We start from the raw sequence: 22,836 nt of genomic DNA, 5'->3' as shown, positions 1-22,836 counted from the left end.
ACACTAAATCCTGGTCTGAAATAGCAGCAGCACCACTGCTTGCTTCCTCTGAGGCTGAGGAGCCGCTGCTTTCTGCAGCATGGGAGGAAACAACTGGCTAACGTAATGTGACAGCGTGGAAGAGCCCACAGGGGCTAACACGGTGCGTAAGCATACATTAGCATACTGCTAGTATGGAGCCAGTGTTGGACTTAAACTCAGAGATATACACACTTAGACACACACACACAGTTAAAGCAGGATTAAGCCTCGGGGTCAGCACATTTGCCTCAACATAAAATCTAACATATGGCCGGCTAAGCGCTGTATCTTTGATTCGTGGACGATTTGTGTGGTGCTGTTTTTAACACACTGATGTTGGTTATTTCTGGACTCCATATGGCACCACAGGCGATGCAGTGACGGCTGGGGTTAATTCAGTTTCTTCTTAGTCACGCTGAGTTTCAAATTGAAATGACAACTCAGCTTTATAAGTCTATGGGAACAGCACATATTCAATTAGTGATACTTGTTCTTATTTTTCATCAAAAGAACATCAAATCACAGTTTGCTGTGTTTCTTAATGCCTGTCATTAATTTAGACCAAGAGCCAAACAAAGCCAAGTATTGTATAAAAAAATGTTAGTTTCAGGAATAAAAATCTGGACGAGACATGTTAAGACTTTATTGTCATTGTACAAACATACAGCAAAATTCAGGTGCACTCAAGGACCTGGCTCATATATGAAAATGAATAATAAATAGTAATAAAAAATAAATAAATTCCTCCATTCCACTCACATTCTAAACAATTATAGATATGTTTCATACACTCATTTCCAACGTATGCAGTTAAAATGAGATAAAAAAAAAAGTGCGCATGTATATTTGCACATTAAATAAGTTATTGCGCTCAAGAAAAACAACATAGCGTTAGTTCAGGCAGGACACGATGTCAAGCTCAGCTCACATCCCAGCTACATCAGCTGATCTCAAACAGCCCAATCAACTGATGGAGCAGCTGGTTGATTGAAGGAAGTCAGCTGATAGATCACATCATGAATCTCATTCAGGGCGCTCTGTTTAAGCTGCTCTGGCCTGCCTACTGTTGCTTCCACCTCCACCCCAGCTCCTTCTTTTCATGCTGTGTCTGACTTATCAGTGTTATTTCTGTTTGTCATTGATGCTGCTCTGTTCTGTTCCCGGGGGTCTTTGCTGCTGCTCTCCCTGCCTTAGGCTTTCCATGTAGGCGCATGGAAGGGCAGAGAGATGTGCTCTCTCTGCCTTGGGCATTCGGCATAGGTCCTAGGAAAAGCAGGGAGGTCCCAGAACAGAGCCATACTCCAAAATATGATGCTGCAAATGGAAATAAAGTTTTCTTTGACTAATGTAATAATAATTTTTACTCTTCAGTTGGGCTGGGAAAAATATTTTAAAAGTCTGACTAGCAAATCTCATAATAGGCCAACCTCTCAAAGATTAATTTTTTTCTTAAATAACATACGTGATGGATGTCTTAAGTAAGATCTAATGAAGTAGCCATTTTGTTTTTCAAAGATGCTAATGGTTCTCTTGATAGTTCTCAAAATACCCATTTTTAAACCATAATTCTTATTTAGTTTTGATTTAGAGGGCTGCGTAGTAACATGTTATGGTTGGACAAAATTATTTAATTAATTTATTGTAAAATAGAAAGCTTGAACAGCATTCCCACCTTTTTTGGAAACCAGGAAGTGAGACAGGAGTCCTTGTGATATAGCTGACCCCTTTAATGCCTGATGAAATTAAGTTTTTGTAGAGATCTGACGAAGTTCACAAAAATCTCGGACACATGTTCAAAGGGCCAACATTTTTATGAAACATATATTTTAAAACAAAGATAATTAAAACAGCAAATTTTTTACTCCAATGATATAGATTTTGAAGGCTTTTAGCACATTTTTAATTGTTAAAAGTTGTGAAGTCTTGTCTGTGATGGGACTGTTTTCTGGCACAGGGCAAGTTTAGAAGTTATAAGAATGAAAGCAGATCAAAATATTTTAAAAATGATATTTATTTCATGTAAATAAATGATGTAAAAGTAATGTTTCACCCCAAAAAAGAAATAGATGTGTTGATAAGTTGTAATTTTAAGGGGTTTTGTCCCAGTTCTCAAAAATGGCTGTTTGGCTGGTTTGGTCTTTGTATCTGTCACTATATTTTGTATATCTTAGTCTATGTTTGATCATAAAGAAAGTAGTTGAGATGACATGTACATGAGCTGAATGTCTCATCCGGAGGAGAGGGATGGTGTATGCTGGATGTTGGATGGCACCTAGGCGAGACGGCTGCTAAGCAGTACACGACTGTTTTGAAACCAACAACAGTGCTTGTTTTTTAACGACTGCTCGGGACGTGTCCAGCAGTGTTTGTAGCAACAAAAGCAGATATTTTAAGCCCAGACATGTTGTTTTCCAAACCCTGACCAAATGTTTTTGTGCCTGAACCGAACCACAGCACTGTCAAACATAAAATTGAAAAATGAAATGTATGTATCCACAACATATGAAACATACAAATGTAACATATCCGTGGTTTGTGCAGTGCCAACGTTTATTCTGGCGCTTGTTGTTGTTTAGTTTCAGTGTTTGGCTGATCAACTCTGTTTTTTTGTGCACTCCCTTTTCCCTGTCTCTCTTTGTACTAATATGTACAGCACACACACACACACACACACACACACACACAAAGCAATCACCAATTCGCAGTGTGTGTTTTCCTGTGCTGTGGTCACAGCAGGCGTTGACCATGAAGCAGAGTTCACCACTAAATCATCCAGACACTGCCGCCCTGCTCATTAATCTCTTTCACACACACATACACAAACTACACATGCCGTGCACCCACACGCGACACAGATGTGTGTATCAGGAGCTCAGACAGTACCTACATCTCCCCGCACACACAAACATGACTCAGTTTGCGTCCTGTGCCCGCGGTGGTTTGATTGTCAGTGACAGTTTCCATCAGAGCTGGTGCTCATTTCACTCTGTCGTTACAGGAAGTGGATTTTCCTCCAAAACTGGAAACATTTGGCCACAGAGCGGCTCTTATATCCAGCAAATTATTGAGGATGAAAGCTCTGTCATTACCATGTGAATTGCAGTTTCGATTTACATTTTGGATCGGGCGGGGGATTGAAGGAGATCTTGCTGTCGTCCACTCGTGTCTCAGCACATGGACGTTTCTTTATAAAGCTCCAATAGAGATGAGGCAGAGAGGAAAGACAGACAGATGGATAGAAGTGTTGTATGTGTGGTGTAGGGGAGGAGAAATCCTAAAAAAGATGAACTGTATTGTGGCTGTTTTTGTTCCTTATCTCTGCCCTGATTGGCTTGTGAAATGTGTGTCAGGTCGGCGGCGTTGGGGGAGTTATTGTATGAATCATCACGGAGATCAAAGCCTGATTCAGGAGCAGGATTTAACTTTTATTAACCGTGTTATTCCGGAGCTGTAGTATTCACCCAGCAGCCATGATCAATTATCTGACGCCCACCTCTCTCTCTCTGTGTCTCCTCTCCTCTCCTCCCTCCTTCTCGTCCTCCCTTGCTTCCTCCCTCCTCTCTGCTGGTTCTCATTTAGTAATTTATCGTAACTCCAAAACACTGATTGCATCAGTCTGTAGTTTCACGCCTGCCTCTGTGACCTGTGGTGCTGAAATGTGAAAATATGTTTCTCTAATGTCTCACGCCTCTCCTGCTTTCTTCCTCATGTTTCTCCTCGTCTTCCTCCACTCCTCCTCTTTGTTTTAATTTCTCTCTTTTTTTATTGACCACCTCTCGTGTCATCTCACTCTCCTGATCTCATTTGTTTATGAGCTTCCCTTCTTCCCTTCCCTCAACCTTCGTTGTCTCCTCCCACATTTTGCTTTTATCTTTTCACATCTCACATTCTCCAGTTTTCCTTTTTTGTCTCTCCACTTCTTTCATCTCTTCTCTCCTTGTTTTCCCCCTTACTTCCTCTCCTCTTTCATCTCCTTTCCTCTCCTTGTTTTATGCCCTCTTCTCTCCTTGTGTCCTCTCTTCTCCTTGTGTCCTCTCGTCTCCTTGTCTGTCTTTGTTTTCTCTCCTCCTCTTGCCTCTCCTCGTTTGCTCTTCTTTTTCATCTCCTCTCCTTCCTCCCTCTCCCCCTCCTTTTGTTTTCTCTCTTCTCCTTTCCTTGTTTCCTCTGATCTTCTTGCCTCGTCTCCTCTCTTCACCTTGTTTCCTCTTGTCTCTTTGTCTCTCCTTGTTTTCTCTCCTCCCCTCTCCTCTCCTTGCTTGCTCTCCTTTTTCATCTCCTCTCATCTCATTGTTTCATGCCCTCTCCTCTCCTTGTTTATCTTCTCTTTCATCTCCTCCCTTCGTCTCATCTTCTTTTCCCCATTCCTTCATTTTTTCCCTCTCCTCCCCTTGTCTCTCCTTGTTTGCTTCCCTTGCTCATCTCCTCTCCTCTCATCTCATTGTTTAATGTCTTCTTTTCTCCTTGTTTTCTCTCCTTCTCTCCTTGTCTCCTCTCCATCTTTCCTCTCCTCCTTCCCACCTTGTTTTCCCTCCTCTTCTCTCCTTTCTTCTCCTTTTTTCTTCTCATCTTCTCACTTTGTCTCCTCTCCTCTCCTTGTTTCCTCCTGTCCTTTTTTCTCTCCTCCCCTTGTCTCTCCTTGTTTGCGTTCCTCTCTCATCTCTTCTCCTGTCCTTCTTTAATGTCTCTCCTTGTTTTCTCTCCTTGTTTTCCCTCCTCTTCTCTCCTTGTTTCATCTCCTCTTCTCTCCTTGTTTTTACACCTTGTTTCCTCTCCTCCCCTCTAACTAACCAGCTCCACTGGGGCCCATGAGACACCTAATGAGAACCTGAATGAGTCCTCCAGAGGCCTCTAATGATGGACTCCTTGTGTGCGTGTGAGCATCTGTGTGTGTGTGTGTGTGTGTGTGTGTGTGTGTGTGTGTGTATGTATGTGTTAGCAGAAATGCCCACAAACTCCCACAAATAGTGACTGTGTCTGTTTTCCGCTCTGCTGTGTGTTTGCCTTTATAGGAATTTGGCAGTTTAGTGCATGGTTGATATATGTGTGTGTGTGTGTGTGTGTGTGTGTGTGTGTGTGTGTGTGTGTGCCTCTTGTGGGCCCCTTCCTGCGCCTCATGACCTCTGTTACAGTGCCGTGATTGGTAGCTTTTCCCTCAACTCCTAACACATTTTTTCACTTTGGATCAGAGTTCAGTTCCCATCATAAAGTTTGTCAGAAGTAACGCAGGATTTTTAAGACCCTGCAGACACAAAGAGCTTTTTTTTTTGTATTCTGCTACAACCCATTAAGTAGTTTATCCAAACATTTGGACTCACTTACACCTGTCAGTTATCACCTGCCTACATTCTGATGTGTTTCCATTTTTCTCCTCAGGCCTTTGGGAACGCTAAGACTGCCCACAACAACAACTCCAGCCGCTTCGGCAAGTTCATTCAGGTCAACTACCAGGAGAGTGGCACCGTCAGAGGGTGAGACACACACATATATGAACCCCACATACACTCACTGGCCACTTTATTAGGTACACCATGTTGGTACTGAGTTGGACCCCTTTTGCCTTCAGAACTGCCTTTATTCTCCGTGGCATAGATTCATCAGATCAGCAACAATACTCAGGTAGGCTGTGGTGTTTAAACCATGCTCAGTTGGTACTAAGGGGCCCAAAGTGTGCCAAGAAAATATCCCCCACACCATTACACCACCACCACCAGCCTGAACCGTTGATGCAAGGCAGGATGGATCCATGCTTTCATGTTGTTTACACCAAATTCTGACCCTACCATCTGAATGTGGCAGCAGAAATCCAGACTCATCAGACCAGGCAACGTTTTTCCAATCTTCTATTGTCCAGTTTTGGTGAGCCTGTGTGAACTGTAGCCTCAGTTTCCTGTTGTTAGCTGACAGGAGTGGCACCTGGTGTGGTCTTCTGCTGCTGTAGCCCATCTGCTTCAAGGTTGGACGTGTTGTTGGTTCAGAGATGGTCTTCTGCACACCTTGGTTGTAACCAGTGGTTATTTGAGTTACTGTTGCCTTCCTATCATCTTGAACCAGTCTGGCCATTCTCCTCTGACCTCTGGCACCAACAAGGCATTTTGGCTCACTGGATATTTTCTCTTTTTGGGACCATGCTCTGTAAACCCTGTAAGCCCGTCTGGCACCAACAACCATGCCACCCTCAAAGTCACTTAAATCACCTTTCTTCTCCATTCTGATGCTCAGTTTGAACTTCAGCAGGTTGCTTTGACCATGTCTACATGCCTAAATGCATTGAGCTGCTGCCACGTGATTGGCTGATTAGCAGTTTGCTTTAACAAGCAATTGAACAGGTGTACATAATGAAGTGGCCAGTGAGTGTATGTGCAAGTGCATGATTCACACATCTACAAATGCTGTTTGATGGAGTGGTGACATTTGGTGTTTTGACAGCCATAGTTATCTGTCTATGGTTAACAATTAACAGTTAACAGTTAAGTTGACAGTTAACAATATAATTAAGAAGCATCCACTGGACACTGACTGTAAATGTATAACTGCTATTAATAGAGTTTAATTTCCTCGTGTGTGAGAGAGAGGAAGCAGAATTAATCAGTTATCTGGAGACACAGTAGGTAATAAGTTTAATTTCACAAATTATTAAAAATGCATAGAATAAGGTAACTGATAGTCCCTCTCATCTGTTTTTATGTTCTCTTCTCTGCAGTTTTCTTCTATTTCTTCATAGTTACACGAGTCTGCAATACAATTTTCTTCCCTCTATGTTGTTAACATCAGATCAGCTGTGGCAGCTTTTTTCACACATGGTGTGTGTGTCTGTTTGTGTTTTTGTTTTATTTTCAGAGCGTATGTGGAGAAGTACCTGCTGGAGAAATCACGTCTGGTGTACCAGGAGCACAATGAGAGGTGAGTGGAGACGCAGGAAGCAGAGATCAGACTGACAGCAGGGACTGTGGATGATTTCTCAGAATAAATTAGACTCTGTGCGGATCATTTCATCACCGGGACATCTGACAGATTGTGTTTTGACACATCGTCACCTGGTTGGCTCAGTGTTTGGTCATGTTGTTCACACATTTCTGACATGCTCACATGTTAAGATTTTGTCCCAGACTTCCTCACAGGTTAGATTTTATTTTGACAATGTGACATAAAAGGGACGCCCACTAGCACATGAGGTAGATAGGGGTGTAAATCACCAGTTTCATCGTGATACAATATCAGCGCTGATTTTGATTATTGCGTGCACTCTGTAGTTTTTCTTTTTTACTTTTACTCTGGTGCAGAATCAGCGGCCAGTTTTCTAATTCCTAACCCCTTCTTGAAAAGTGATTGTTTTAAAATCATGTCAGCAGCATCTTGTTGCAGCAGAAAGCCGTTTTTGAAGTCTGCGGATTTAAAAGTCCACGTTAACATCACTTTAACCCTTTGAAACCTGGAGTGACATCACTGTTGTTGTGCTGCTTTCAGACGCCTTTCCCAAGTATTTTAACCTTTGAACCCTGAGCAAATTGGTGACATTTGTTTCAGAAACATGGGAAAAAAGGTGACGAGCAACTTGATAAGAAATGTCCCACACAGTGCAAAAAATTCATAGATTTAGAGAACTTTTATTTAAAAAAAAACAAGGGGAAAAAAGCTAGGGGAAAAACTATATTCATAATTATTGTTATTACATTTTTTTAAAATTCTGTTACAGAATTTTTATAATTTTCAGGCACACTTCTCTTTCTTCAATATTATTTCTTTCTTTTGTTTTTAATTTTTTTTATGTTTTTAATTTTCTCTTTTTATTAATTTCTTGCTAATTTTTTGTGTCATTTCTTCATTTCATTGCTCATTGCCGTCTTCCTATGTTTTTAAAAGAAATCAAGCCAATGTGCTCAGGTTTCAAAGGGTTAAACCAGTCTGCTACTTTAGAAAATTGCTCTTTTTTTCTTTCAGTTAAAATCTATACAAGCTGAAAATAAGGAGCCCTGGTGCAGCCACAAATAAGAGAGAAAGAAAAATTAGAAACACAGAGAGTCATATTCCCACATGTTTGAGAGATACTATGTCAAATCCATATCTCTGCACTGATGTGATCTTTCTGTAAGAAACCTAATACTAAAATAGCCTTCATTTCCTCTGTGAGCTGAGGATATATCGGGTGTCCATCTGAAACAGGCCTCTGCCCTTTGCTTGCTGAGTTAACACTGCAGACTCTCAGGTTTCCTTTGGAGTTTGGTCATTAATGAGCTCGGGACGTTACTGTTTATTAATTCTAATTACGCATCAAAACTATTTGGGTGAATGAGAAAATAGATTCTGGTTTAGTGTAACAGCAACTCTGTCTGTTCTCACTGTTTTTTTCTTTTTTACACACCAGCAGACACTGTTTGAATCTCCTACGTCGTGTACACACACACACTCACACATACATAAACACATGCAGAGGAATTTCCACCTGTACACACATCTCTACAATTTCTCCTCTCAGACAACACAAACACTGTCTCTTCTCGACTGGCTCTGTCCCCGTTTCGCTCATCTCTCCCTGGTGACATTGAAAAACAGAGAAATCACTGGTCCCACTGGTGTAATAGAGGCAAAACACAATGTTGAACCCTCCACCAGTCATCTAATCCCTCTAACCCTGATTGGCCCCGAGTTTCTATTTCGCGCTGATGACAGGCACTGGCGGCCATATTGATAGGGTAGAAACTAAAGACAGGACCCCCAGACGGCTTGGACCTGAAGCAGAGAGGTGGGGGAGCAGGCAGGATGATGATAAACTGCAAACTGTCTTAAATCTTAACTCCGGTCTCATGACAGGTTGCCTCTGTTCGACCTCAGATGCTGACGTGCTTTATATCTTTGATGAACTCTGGGGCTGGTGCTGTTTTCAGCAGCTGTTGCTCTGTCTGAGGTTATTAGTCGTATTGTTTCAGGTATTAATTTGTGATCAGTGACAGTGGTAGTACTACTAGCTGTAGTCACCAGCATGAAGCACCTTGGTAACAGAGTGGTTTCAGCACATGCCACATCGCTGCCATGCCCCATGTTTGATTCCAACCTTGGGACCTTTGCTGCATGTCATACTCATCTCTCTTCTCCCCCTGTTTCCAGTCTCTACACTCTCAAAATAAAGTAGCATCAAAATTCAAGAGGAAATATTCCTCTTGCCAAGAGTTAGATGACAGCATTGATACCGCTCTCACATCTGTATGCTAATCATGACCGCCAGCAACCTGCTAGCTTAGCTTAGCACAAAGACAGGAAGCAGGGGAAAACCATGGATGTGTAAAGAGAACTGGATACAGCGTTGGAGATGGAGGCATGAAGCAAAACCAGTTTAACATCCAGGGTACTAAATTAATGGGATCTTCCACATCTATTAGCCCGTAGTGAAAATAGTGGTCAAATTGTGAAATTATTATAGGGCCCAAAAAGACTTTTCCCACAGACTGATGTTAACTCTCAAACTCAAAATTTGATCTATTCAGTTTGATCAAAGTTAGAAAGTCTAGAGGAGCCTGGAGATTAAATCATTTTATCTCCATTTAAGTTAGCAGAGTGCTAAACAGGAAGTAGCTGGCTCAGTGTCTAGTGCATCTCTAGTGCATCCGCTCTATGGACCCAATGATGCGAAAGCAGCGCCAATCATCTGGGTGTTTTATACCACGGAAATTGCCACTGAGCAGCTTTCATAGGAATGAACAGGGTCCTGCCTCCAAAGCCTTATCCAGGTCTGTTAATACATCCACGGCCCATAGAGCTAATGCACTAACATTTCCTTGAACCTGGCCTTCCAAACGCTCGGTCTTATGCCTTGCTCACATGAATGTCGGTGGGGCAATAACTCTGGATTCGGCTCTTGGTTCATTTTAAAACTTTTAGGGCTTAATGAAAAAATAATGAATAAAGAAATTATCCGCTGATTTACAGATGTCTCTTTCACAATGTAAAAAAGTCTTTTTGGGCCCCAGGGCATCACATGACTCGCCTGGAAGTTGGGCCCCATATTTTCAGGTAGATGTCTTACCAATCGTGCTTGTAACATCGTCTGTCATAGGAGGAGATTTTAGCCATTCGTCAAACCTCTCCTTAAGTTTTCCAATGCCGCAGCACTATCCTGCATCCAGTAATGAGTGCTGTCCTGCACCATGAGATTCGGTGAGTGTTAACCCCACCTCCTTTCAGCAGTACACCTAACAGACAAAGCATTGGTGTCCATACCAGTGCGGAGGACATCACTGTATTGATGAAGGCAATAGTCTTAGACCACAGAAGATCTGTCATGGAGCATGAGTACAACACAGTTGCATTCTGCAACATTCTGCTAGATGAAACTTGATCCTACATGCTGCTCCTTTAAATCCAGCCTTGTGGGCAGAAATCTTTTTTAGGTCAAGGGCAGTGGTTTTAGATTTGTATCCATGTCGGTAATGGCTGCGCTCTGGGAAATAACGAGTGCCCTTTGGCCTGAGAAGACTGTAACCAATAAGAAACCTGATCTGTAAGTGCCAATGTTATTGTTTACTTCTGTGACTTCAACCAGCCAGCCAGCTAGTTTAAGTAGCTATTTTAGTTACTCATTCAGTGTTTATTACTTGTTAATAGTCATCAAGAGTTATTTCTAGTGCTGATTCATTTTATTGTTTATTTATATTTGTTTATTTTGATCCCCATTAGTCACTAACAAGGTAGCAACTACTCTTCCTGGGGTCCACACAAGCAAACATACATCATAGTGTAAAAAATATAATAAATTAATAATAATTAAAAATACGAGGCAAAAAGAAACAGGAAAACAGGTAACAAAACGAAAACAAACAAACAAAATCAATAGATAAACCATAATAAAACTACTGATAGAGCTAATTACAACAATGACAACAAGTATCCTCACTGTATTGAAATTGCTAGCAAAACAACATAAATAAATAAATAAATAAATAAATACATACATACATTAATATATAAATAAATAAATAATAGTCATGATAATAATAACTAAATAATAATAATAATAATAAGATTAGATCAATTAAATAAATAATAATATAAATAAATAAATACATATATTATAAATAAATTAAAGTAATAATAACACAATATTAATAATGTTATAGCTCAAAGGTGATTGTTATACTAATTGTTGATGATGATACATAAAAAAAGATTATATTTTAGCCCTCTCAGGAGGATTATGTAACATCATGTTTTGTTTGTTAGATAGTTGGAATGATAGAAAACCTCAAAGTGGCTGCACTCACAGCAGGAGCGGTGACAGTTATGAAATTAAAACAATTCATAGAGGTATTATTAGTAGCTCATTAACATTAAAGCACTCAGTTTCATTTGAAAACATCCTTCTACCCATCCACCAATCACAGATCCTGATTCTTTAATATCCTCTCTGGGCCTTTTATCTTTCCACCACTTCATCAGGCTCTAAGTGTCCCCGTGCACGGATGTGAAGGTTGTTTCCAGCTCTAATAGAATTACGTCTGGGTGCGTTGGCCGAAGCCTCAGCCTTTGTCACAGAGGCATTACTCCTGACCTTGAGCCCACACACCACACTGCTGCTTTGTTTGACGTGAAATGTGGGCCCACCGGGTCGTTACGGTGTGACTTATTTGTTACATACTCACAGGTTTGGGTTGTGACAGAAGCTGCAGACAGAGAGTGTTTCTTTTACTGTACTCCAAAGCTTTGAATGGAGTCTCTTCCCTGAGGCGTCGTTTCAGCGCAGCGAGGAGGTGTGAACGCTCCTGTCCTGGGTTCACCTCAGAGGGAATTTTAAATCATTCAAGGAATCAATACAGGAAGAGTGTTTTGTGCTGTAGACTCACACCCTCTAACTTGTTATTTGTGTTTGTGTGTGTCTGTAGGAACTACCATGTTTTCTACTACCTGTTGGCCGGAGCCAGTGAAGAAGAGAGGAAGTCCTTCCATCTGCTCAAACCTGAGGAATACCACTACCTCAACCAGGTCCGCTCACACAAATGCAGAAAACACAATATTCAGGTCACATTGAAATACAAAAAGACTCCACATTGATGTATTGATGCCATTCTGTTGTGTCACCTGTCAAATGATTGAAACCCTGATTCTGTCATGATGGAAAAAGTAGGAAAAAGATTGTGAGGAGTTTAGGGCTGCCCCCCAACTAAGAATCTTCCTAGCTGACCAACACTCGTCATTTAGGGCCATTAGTCGACTAGTCACCCGCATGTTTATGATATTAATTTTATTATTAAATAATATATTTTGGGCGGGGCAACTCAATGGTTTGAGTTGAAGGTGTGAGAAAGAATAGTATCAGTAACATTGTTAACACTGTGCTACATTACAGAGAAATACAAAACCGTACTAATGAACCTTCATTAATATAGGCCTATATTTTATCTACAAGTGCACGTCACACACTGAGCGAGCCGCCTGTTAATGACGCTGTGGGCTAATGGGCATGTAGCTACTGACATGTTTCAGATAACCGCAGGTACCAGCCCTGGAAATTAGGGGCCGTACACATGCCGCGTCTTAACCACCTGGAAAGCGTGAGGTCAGGCGCTGGGTGCTACTCTTGTGCCTTTTTTGTGCCAGCTTTCAAGAGCGCGGTGGCAGGTTGTGTCTGAGGTTGGCAAAAAGTCCTGAGTGCAGAGCTGATCTTCTTCCAGGTGCTGTTTATAAGTTTGTCGGCCTATCGTCTGTGGGACAGATGTAAAGCTCTGGGTAGCCCTGCACTCACATGATCAACTTTTCCGCATTTATCAAACTGAATATTTACAGAAGAAGGGAAAGATATCTGTCAGCTGTGATTGGTTTGTAACCTGACTCCTGTCTGACTGCTCAGCGTGGCCACTTCCTGTGTCTGTCCTTTCAAATTAAATTCCCACATGGTCCAGTCATATAGGTTTTGATTTATTTTGATGAGGTGTAGCTCTAAATAGAGTTTCGCGGGGTTTTTTTCTGCGACTAAGCGACCAATGAAATCTTGCAGACTAATGACCTCTCCAGTCAACTATTAGGGGGCAGCCCTAGAAGAGTTAGAGGTGATGGCTGCAGCTTTCTGTCCGGCTTTTAGAAATGTCTCCATTTCAATCATCATGGCCAAAAGAGTAGGGAGGGAAATTAAGAACCAGATCCAGTTAAGAATCATCCAAACCATTTGAATGTAAAAATAATGTGAGGGAAACCATGTGCCCCTTCCTCACTTATAATTAGATTCAGCCCCATATTAAGCCATAATAAGTCATTTTGATTTGATTTTTTTAAGTCAAACAAGTCCTTTTTTTTTTCCTTTCAAAGAAAGGCAGACTACCTAAGCACGACACACACCAGGTCTGGACCACTCTCACATTTCACACGTACCCCAGAGAAAATCGTTAACGCGAGGAAATCGGTGAATGTCTCAGATTCTCTTAAATCACCCCTGCCTGCCACATTAAAACAAATCTGTTCCTGCGAGTGGTTCTTGCACAAGGCCCATGTGACGTTTCAATTTTACTGTGCTACAAAGAATTCATTTGAAGTGGTAATAACCATTTTCTCTGCGAAGAAAGTGCGATTATAAATGTTAATATTGAAAAATAAAGCTTGAAGGCGCCACGCAGAGAGATTGATGGAAACTCTGAAGATGATGATGGAAAAAATCTCTCCATCTCCCTTCCCTTCCTTTTCTCTCTGTTGATTTTATTTACTCGTTTATCATAACTGGATCTCTTCCCAACGCTCTCAAGTGTTATTGCATCAGCCCCAAAATAATTTCAACCCTGCATCTGTGTGTGTGTGTGTGTCTCATATGTGTGTGTGGGTGTGTTTACGTGTTTGTGTACATGCCAGAAAGCCCCCATATGTGTACATCTTATGCAGTGCATCTGTGTGTGTTGGCAGCAGATGTGTGAGGATTCATATTCCCTCTTCCTATGGCAGTACACTGGAGAGGCAACAAAAACCCTCCTTTGTTCATCTCTTTTGGCTTCCCCAAAAAAGTAACAGTTTTTTTTTTTCCTCCCTTAATCCCCACGACAACAACCCCCCCATCCCCATCCTCATCTTCTGCTGCCGGCTGCCTGTTACTATGCAGTTCTGTTTCCATGGCAACAGGCAATACTTGCGAGTTAATCTGGCACTGACTTGCTCTCGTGCAGAGGGCGCCGGCGGTCGCGTGTGTTTGTGTGCACACGCGTTTGTATGAGCGTGTGCGCGACACGCAGCGAGCCTGCTGTTTGTCAGGGACACACAAACACACACTCCTGACACACATGGTGTCACAGGGGAGCAAAATGATTATCCATATTTATCTCTCCTCTCTCTCAGAGATGGATTTTGTTCTCTATGTGTGTTCATCTGTGTCTGTCTGTCACTCTAAAATGATGTCAAAGAAAATCTGAAAACATTAAAGGAACAATGCCAAGATGTCGCTCATTGTAATGAACCTTTAGCGAAATTATCATGCTATGCTTTTTAGCTACTTTCAGGTCATCGCTGAGCTGTGCGGTCCACAACTTTCCAGTTTCAGTTCACTTTTACCATTCTCATAGCGCCATTTTTCGGTTGCAGCAGACAACTGTTTTCAACAAAAAGCACTATAAAGGTGGCTGCTCAGTACCAGTAGTGAACAAAGTGGAGCATTTAGCGGCTAAAGATCCACATATTTCCCTTAGGAGTTGATGGAGACCCAGAACAGAGCTAAAAGAGACTGAATATTGGTATAAATTCATCAGGTGGACACAAACATGAGTCACATGAATTATAGTATTACTATGTGTCTGTTGGACGTGTAAATAAGCAACTGTTTAATAACAAACCTCATATCATATTTAATGTGAAGCAGTAGCAGTAGGTAAGGTTGTGACCATGATAGCAGTAACTCAAACTAAACAGTGAAGCTGATATTAGTGAGAAAGAAAATGCACTGAATTACATTGTCCTTCGTCCGAGGAGAGCATTATGATTCAAGTGCAGTAATGGCGGACCCTGCCACTATCAATAGAAACACTTCACAAAGAGATATTTACAGAATGTACATATTGACCATAAACGATATTTAAAAACGGGGGTTGATTTCATGAACTTTTAAGGATTATAACTTGAATCGTTAGGTACTTGTAGTCAAATTGAGTTTTACATTGCTTCTATTCCACTACTTATTTAATGGCTACAGTTGCACAAAACAGATGATCACTTTTCTTACAACACTGTCACAGATTTAACTACCTAGTGCAGCATGTAATGAAGTTAAAATTAGCTACACCTTAACCAGCTAACATTAACAGTGAAATGCTGTGAAATTCATGAACATACTAAAAAGAATTTCCTTTAGTAAGGTTTTGAGGAAATTTTGCTAAACTTGGACATGTAATGGAGTATTTTCACCCTTTATTGCAACTTTTACTCAAGTAAAAGATGTGTGTACTTTGTGTACGAGTGTCAAAACGTCTGATATGTCCCTCGTTGTTTAAGTTTTCATTCACTGATTGACACGTGCAGTTTTTAGAAATTTAAACTGGTTGTATCCTCCACCATCTCTGATCATGGATTCAATTATTGCAGCTCTGGAGATGTGTACGTGTACGTGTGTGTGTGTGTGTGTGTGTGTGTGTGTGTGTGTGTGTGTCTGTTTGTGTGTGAGGATTAGTAAATTTCTCCTCACATATTAACAGCATGTGTCATTTGTGGCTCTGTAAGTGTGCGTATTATTGTGTGTAATTCCTGCCTCCTTAACCCGCTCTGCCTTGCTTCCAGATGACAAAGAAATTGCACAAACTCCACTGGGACAATTACTATGAGAGCGATCTGGTCAGTATCATGTGGATGACAAGTTGTTTGTGTCCATCTGTGCTCGTTGGGTGTGTCGTGGTACTCTGGGTTTTTGGTGCCAGTCTTGCGCCTGTTCTCTCTCTCTCTCTGTCTTCGCTGTCCACACATGCCTGCTTTCACTGGAATGGACTAAAGATGGAGGCGACCTGAGCTGACCTCAGCTGGTCAAGCTCGATAAAGAAAACGTTTAAAGGGATACCTTTAATGTAACGACTTTGCTGTAATTGATTAGTTTTCATCTCAAAATATTTGTGTACTTCTAAAGAAGGTGTCACACATTCAGTATCAGTAAATGACTGAAATGAACTAATACATCATTTACTGTAATTTCTTTGTTTAAAAATGATGTCAGAGACAAAGTTTTTTGTCTCTTAAAAAGAGATATCTCCTTGTAGGATAAGAAATGGAGCTTTTACATTCCTCGTTTCTTTTTGAAACCAAGAAGCATGACTATATACATGCTTGGAATAACCAAATAAAAATCTAGACATAAAGGAATCCCTTTAATCTAATATTTGGCTTTGGATGCTTTGCTGCCAGGAGATGGGTGATGATGTCAAACCTGGAAAACCACCATCTTTAAAGGGAAGGTTCAGGATCTGACACACTTACCACTGCATGTTAGTTTCATGTAGATGAAGCAGTGATGATAAATACACATTCTTAACAGTGAAATAATAACAGCAACATGTAATAGCATGCTGTAAAATATATAGCCTTACATATAAAAGTTTTTTTTTTTTTTGAGGGTTGCCCCCGACTAAGAATTTTCCTAGTGGACCAATGTGTCTGTCCGTTCAAATTAAATTCCCACATGGTCCAGTCATATAGGTTTTGATTTATTTTGACAAGGTGCAGCTCCTAATAGAGTTCCACATTTGTTTTTGTTTTTTCTGCAACTAAGCAGCCAATAAAATCTTGCCTAATAATGACCTTTCTGGTCGACCGATGTTTGGTCAACTATTAGGGGGCAGCTCTATTTTTTTATGCTGTTAAGATTGGCTACAATGCACACCTTTTTTCAATTTTAAAGGTCCAGTGTCTAAAATGTAGTGGTATCTAGTGGTGAGGTTACAGAACTGAAACTTCTCCCATGTGCCGCGCATGCAGGAGAACTGCGGTGGCCGACACAACAAAGGTAAAAATGCAAAAACATGAATGGCCCTATGTAGAGCCAGTGTTTGATTGTCTGTTTTGGGCTACTGTAGAATAGACTACAATAGAAAGTCCTTTATTCATCCCTGAAGGGCAATTCAACTGGACAACATGGCATACTCTACGGAAGAGGACCCTCTCTGTATGTAGATAAAAACTCATTTTTAGGTAACAAAAACACAACAATTCTTGTTTTCAGGTGATTAAGAACTAATAAAAATATAGTTTAAATATTATTTACCATTTCCACCAAAAGATTCCACTAAATCCTACACACTGGACCTTTTAGGAGTTAACTTTGTTTTGCATTCCTAATGTCTAATATTAAATGTTTTTGTCCAATACTAACACAGATACTTGGTAATTATATAAAAAAAAACAGTTTTGAAAAACCTATATAAATAAACACTTATTGTAAGGACCCTCAGAATGGTTAGTTATAATCCTCCACTCCTTGTTTTCCAGTTGAATGTTCGTATTGACAACAAATGGTGGTGAGAAACGTTGGGTTGGCATTAGCAGTAACTTAATACAGCTATTATAAGGCTGCATGAGAGTGATCAATAAGGCCCAGATCAATGAGATTAAATTCCAAATACTGGATTACACTTATATGTCGATATGCAATTAGAATCCAGCAGTGGAATGGCGGACCCCGCCACTAACAATGAAAATTACCTTATAAAGTGGTAGTTAGAGAACGTAAATACATTAAATGGCTGTTACTGGGAGAAAAAAAGGCTTATGCCATGAAGGAAGGATTATAGCTTGAATAGCTGGGACAAAAATATGTACTCTGGAAGGTAAATTTACAGATGAACAGTTGCTTTTATTATCAAAGATGATAAATGTCAAATAGCAGTATTTCTAGCTATCTAAACACCATTTCTTTAAAGAGTCATTCCTCACATGCAGCTCTTTTGATAAGAAGGTTTTAACAGTGATTGATGCTTCACTTCCTGAAACTTCCCTCTAAGTGTGTGGTCCATTTTGTGTGTGTGTGTTTGCCATTTCACTAGTCTTTGCGCCTGCCACAGTCTCCCACCTGAAGTGAGTAATGTTTGGTCAGTGGGATTTGTTGTGTGTGGTTTAAGGATTCAGTATCTCCTAACAGGAGATTATGTTACTTGAGTTTGCCGTGAGCAAACACTTGACATGAGGGTCGGTTAGTTTAAATACGACTCCTCCAGTGGTCTTCCCTCTTGACTTTGGCTCTTTGTCTCCCACTTTAGAAAAAAGTTCTTTCATCCAGCGAAGGGTTTCTGAGGACATTCACTTTTTTAGTACTTGTACTGTAGGTCCTGCTTCACATCCTGCTGCTCCACCAAAAATCTGTCTTTTGAATAATGTAATACTCCCCTCCTGTCGGCTCGGAAAGGGCTCTGCTGTCGTCATTTTGGATTCCCAGTAGTTACAATGGGTTCCAAAGGTGACCCAGAGTCAGAACTAAAGCTGTGTAGAAATGTATCCTGTCCTTGGAAATTTCTCAAATCACTCCTGCAGAAAACTCTTAGCTCATAAATTTCTAAATATCATACTTCCAAAGTGTTGGAAGTATTGTTTGGAACAAACTAAAGATGTGAATCAATGCTGGAGGAGTGGACTCTGCTGCAGGAGTGATTTTAGAGGTTCCTTGGGAAGTTTTGATGATGTTTTGAATCAGCGACAGGCGTTTCACAGCCGGTCTACAGGGAGCGAATATTTGATCCTCAAAAGAGAGATTTTCCATTATTCTTTTCAAAGAATACTCTTAACATTTTATCAAAACACTTATTTGCTTTCTTTCCAAGAGTGAGATGAGGAGATTGACGTTGATGTGTTGAAGGAATACTTCACCTGCAAAATGACCATTTGTTTGTTGTTACGTTGAATTCATTAATTAATTCTCGTTTGCCTCTACGTTGAACAGAAAATCCAAAAAAGGTTAACATTCCTTATGAATTGAAGTTAACGGGGTCCACATTTGACAACAGCAACTATTTAAAAACATCTGTTAACAACTCTCACACAACTGTTGTAGTATAATCCAAGTCTCATTTATCCAGTCGTATGCTCAGTACTTTACAAACACAGACATTTTCGCTTTAAAACGTCCTACAAACATTGCCCATACACACATTCAGGGTGTGCTACTCATGGGCAAAAATGTTTTATATTGAAATGTTTTAGCAACAGTGCACGTGTTTGTGAAGTACCGGGTGTACAACTAGATAAATGAGACTTTACACTGCAGGAGTTGTGTGAGAGTTTGTAAACAGATGTTTTGATAAAGTTTTGCTGTTGTTAAACGTGGTCCCCAGTGACTTCAATTCATGCCTTTTTGGATTCTTCGTTCACCGTGGGGTTGTGGCTCAGAGGTAGAGCAGGTCATCCAGTCTGCATGTCGAATTATCCTTGAGCAAGATATTGAGCCCCAAATTGCCCGCGATCGGTGTGTGAGTGTGTTAAAAAAAATCTGAGTAGCAGGTGGCACCTCGTACGGTAGCCTTGGCCACCAGTGTGTAAATGTGTGTGTGACTCGTAGCGTAAAAAGCACTTTGAGTAGTCAGTTGACTAGAAATACAAGTGCAGGTCCATTTACCATTAACCATGGAGGCATTTGAGAAAAACTAAGTGAGGAATTGATATACAAATGGTCATTTTGTGGTTGAATAATTCTTTTGAATATGGAGCTACAGTCAATATGTGTTTAGCCTAGCTTAGCATAAACACTTAGGGAAACCGTCTAAAGGCACTGGCACTATCCAAAGTGAAAAACTACACCTCCTAACAACTATAAAGCTGCCTTATTCACACACTGTGTCATGTTTGTTTACTAATACATAAACAAAACTGTAACAAAGACCACTTCAGGTTTTGGTTGGAGTCACATGCTAACCTGTGACCCATGAATTTGCTGCTCATGTATGAGTTAAACAAACCAACATTCACAGTGTTAATAAGTCAGCTTTAGAGGTATTGTAGGTGCGAGCCAGGCTGCTTCCCCGGTCTTTATGCTAAGCTAGGCTAACCACATCCTGATTCTTCCATAGACTTAATTGTGTGCCACCGCCTTTTTTAAATGAAATTTGGGACTATATTTTCACGTCTTACCCTACCCTGTAATTCTTCTTTTCATGTTAAATCATTTTTTGATGGTAGCTTGTTGTCTCAATCTTGCAGAGGAAGCAAAAAATGTTGAACTACTCCTTTAACTTCACTGACTCCCTCTCGCTCGGGGCTTATTTTCACTTGGCTCCTCTCTCTCATATTTTTTTCTTACATAACCGTCCCGTCTCACTGTTTGCTGACACGATGTCTCCCTCAAGGGTCAGTCAATGACCTCATCAGTCTGTGACCCCACCGTCTAAGGAGGTGATGTCACCGTCTTGACAAACCCGCAAACACACACACACACAAAGCTCAGCAGCTCCTGACAGCTGTCTGAGCATCTGACCAGCCCTTTGGGCCTGTTTAACCCTTGACCTCTGCCACTGGTGGTCAATGTGAAGGGTGTGGGGGGGCACACTGCAGTTAATAGAGACACCCAGCGACAAGTGTATACAGACTCCAGATGCAACGTCTGGAGCCGAAAATAGAAAACAAACCAGTGTGATTTCACAAAACAATTCAAGTATTTGACTAAAGATCCCAAAGACCAAACATTTTCTGGATGATTGCATTTGATGTGTGCAGTCGGGTGTTTGGTTCTGGGCCTCTGTGGCTGTGTTTTTGCATTTTGTGCCTGTTTGGGTGTCTATGGTTTTTGGTCGTGTGGAATGTCTAGTGACGGGGTGGCATGCTGTTTTTGGCGCAAAATCGAGCGGGTGCCTTGACAACATAAATCATGTTTAAGTCATGGTAAGTAGCAGGAAAGCCTCGACTGGATGCACACAACTTTTAACTGGATCCATGAGCGATCTGTTAAAAATGCTCCGTGTGCTGCGTCAGCTGGGCTCCCGACTTGACTCAATTAGGTGTATGCCTGCACCAGAAGTGTTGCAACTGGCGTAACATTACAATTTCTAAAGCGAGAAAAGATTCTTTGTTTAAAACAAGTAAGAGGAACAGATTGTTTCTTAATCATCTCTAGTCTGGACTCAAGAAGCACCAATAGCTAAGGGTTTGGTGTTCGACCAAAGTATTCCCTCACAACTGGCCAGAATTGATCTCTTTATTTTCTCAACTTCCTTCAACGTATCACATTGTGCTGCCTGGCGTTGAGGTCTAACATACCCGGCAATTTGAAAACTGGCTTTTCCCGGGTCCTTGCCGTAGATGAGAAGCCTCAAAACCCCTTTTGTTGCAATTGGAGAAGCTCACTGGAGAAATACGCCGATTGTTGCACTTCCTGACGAGTTGTGAGCCAAAGGAAAACAATGAAGAGGCAGACGAGTGTTGAATGTTAAAGCAGAGAAGAGGCGATGCAGAGTGTGGATTATGGGTTCCTGTGTCTTCTCTCGCTGGCCGCTCGCTGTGGTATGTGCTAATTACAGCCTGAGAGAGGCTCGCTGCCGGAGCAGAGACATGCTGACCGACTGGAGGAGACACACACAAAGTCACTGTATACATACACATTCCTGCTCTCACCCTGCTTTACTGTAACTGTATGATATTAGTGTCTCCCTGTTACACAGAAATGCACTCATGTGTTTGCTTAGCAGGGTTTCCCCTGAAAGTTTGTTAATAGAGGGCGCCTGCATTTCACTTCCTCAACTTAAGAAGAATTTCTTTTCTGGCATCGGGACATGTTGCTTTCATTAATTACTTCAAAGAGACTGTACATTTTGATTGATTAATCAGTCATCTGTTGAGCTGAGTCAGACCATTGTGACAACATTTAACATCCTGTGATGAATTTAGTCCCTACATGGTGGTCTTACCCATTAAAGATGTGGCCTTCTCTGTCTGAGGAGCGAAGTGTGGACTCACACAGACTTGGACTCAAGTTATAAATCTCTACAAGCAGATATCTGCATATGTGTGAGAATCTGTAGGCAACGGTACAAAATTTTGGTATAGTAGGTGTTCTGATTTCTGTTTGTAGCCCAAGTTGTATTGAGCCATCATGCAAAGGTCTGTGAGGAGAGCAAAATAGGCTAAAAAGCCAATCTGAGAACCCATCAGCTACCGTCTGGCGATGATTTTTAATGGAGATAAACCGAATGAGCAGCACATAGAAGAGAAAGCCCTGGCACTGATATCTGCTGGCTACACTGAAACCCCTGAAATACTGGCTGTTTGCCGGAGAGGCTTATCATTGTCAGACTGATTGCCTGACTTCAGACTTCACTCGACAAAATCACCAATGGCTTGGCTTGGATTTTAGCCTTTGAATAACTTGACATTCTCTCAAGACAACTATTGAAAATTCTTCAAATCGATCCAACTGCAACTAACCACGTCTCATGAGCAGAAGGGAAATGACTTTATAGCAGGAATACCAAGACACACCTTAGAAATAATGTTGGCTTTTAAATTTTTAGAAGTTTATTCAAAAGTAAGAAATACAAATACTTTGAAAAGCACTGCTTGTTTCTTTAAAAGAAAAAAAAATGGTAAAGGGCATATAAGCCACCGAGCAGTACGGTACAGTTCAGTTTGGTATGCTTTTTTCCCATTTCCACTGTAGCCTGTAGCCTCGTTCTGTGGATGATAAATGAGGTGCAGACTTCCATCTATAAAGAAATACAATGAGTGCTGGACGGAGCAGTGAGTGACAACAACCCCGCCCACATTTAAGAGTACTGTTTGTAGTGGAAACGCCAGGGTCTAGGTACCATGTCTGAAGGGTTTGCTACTTTTGGTTTGGTGGAAACGGGGCTAAAGTGACTTGTTCAGGATTAAAAAGTTTCAGATTTTGACTTGACTCTAGCT

At 41.0% G+C, this 22,836-nt stretch overlaps 1 protein-coding gene across 9 annotated transcripts in view; it reads left to right on the top strand.

Moving 5' to 3' along the window:
• LOC125886934 (unconventional myosin-IXAa-like) overlaps positions 1-22,836 on the top strand; it is a 226,942-nt gene that overhangs the window by 107,795 nt on the left and 96,311 nt on the right. For 7 of the 9 annotated variants that reach the window (XM_049573320.1, XM_049573315.1, XM_049573313.1 and 4 more), the window contains exons 3-6: positions 5,395-5,489; positions 6,859-6,921; positions 11,892-11,991; positions 15,751-15,804. In XM_049573320.1, coding sequence (XP_049429277.1) covers positions 5,395-5,489; positions 6,859-6,921; positions 11,892-11,991; positions 15,751-15,804 — 312 coding nt within the window. The remainder of the gene's footprint in view (positions 1-5,394; positions 5,490-6,858; positions 6,922-11,891; positions 11,992-15,750; positions 15,805-22,836) is intronic. The other 2 variants (XM_049573318.1, XM_049573316.1) reach the window with 1 other exon arrangement.

This window comes from Epinephelus fuscoguttatus, linkage group LG4 (genome assembly GCF_011397635.1).
Source record: "Epinephelus fuscoguttatus linkage group LG4, E.fuscoguttatus.final_Chr_v1".
NCBI classification, from domain to species: Eukaryota; Metazoa; Chordata; class Actinopteri; order Perciformes; family Serranidae; genus Epinephelus; species Epinephelus fuscoguttatus.
Note: the sequence above shows the minus strand (reverse complement) of the source record. Positions and strands in the feature narration are given on the sequence as shown.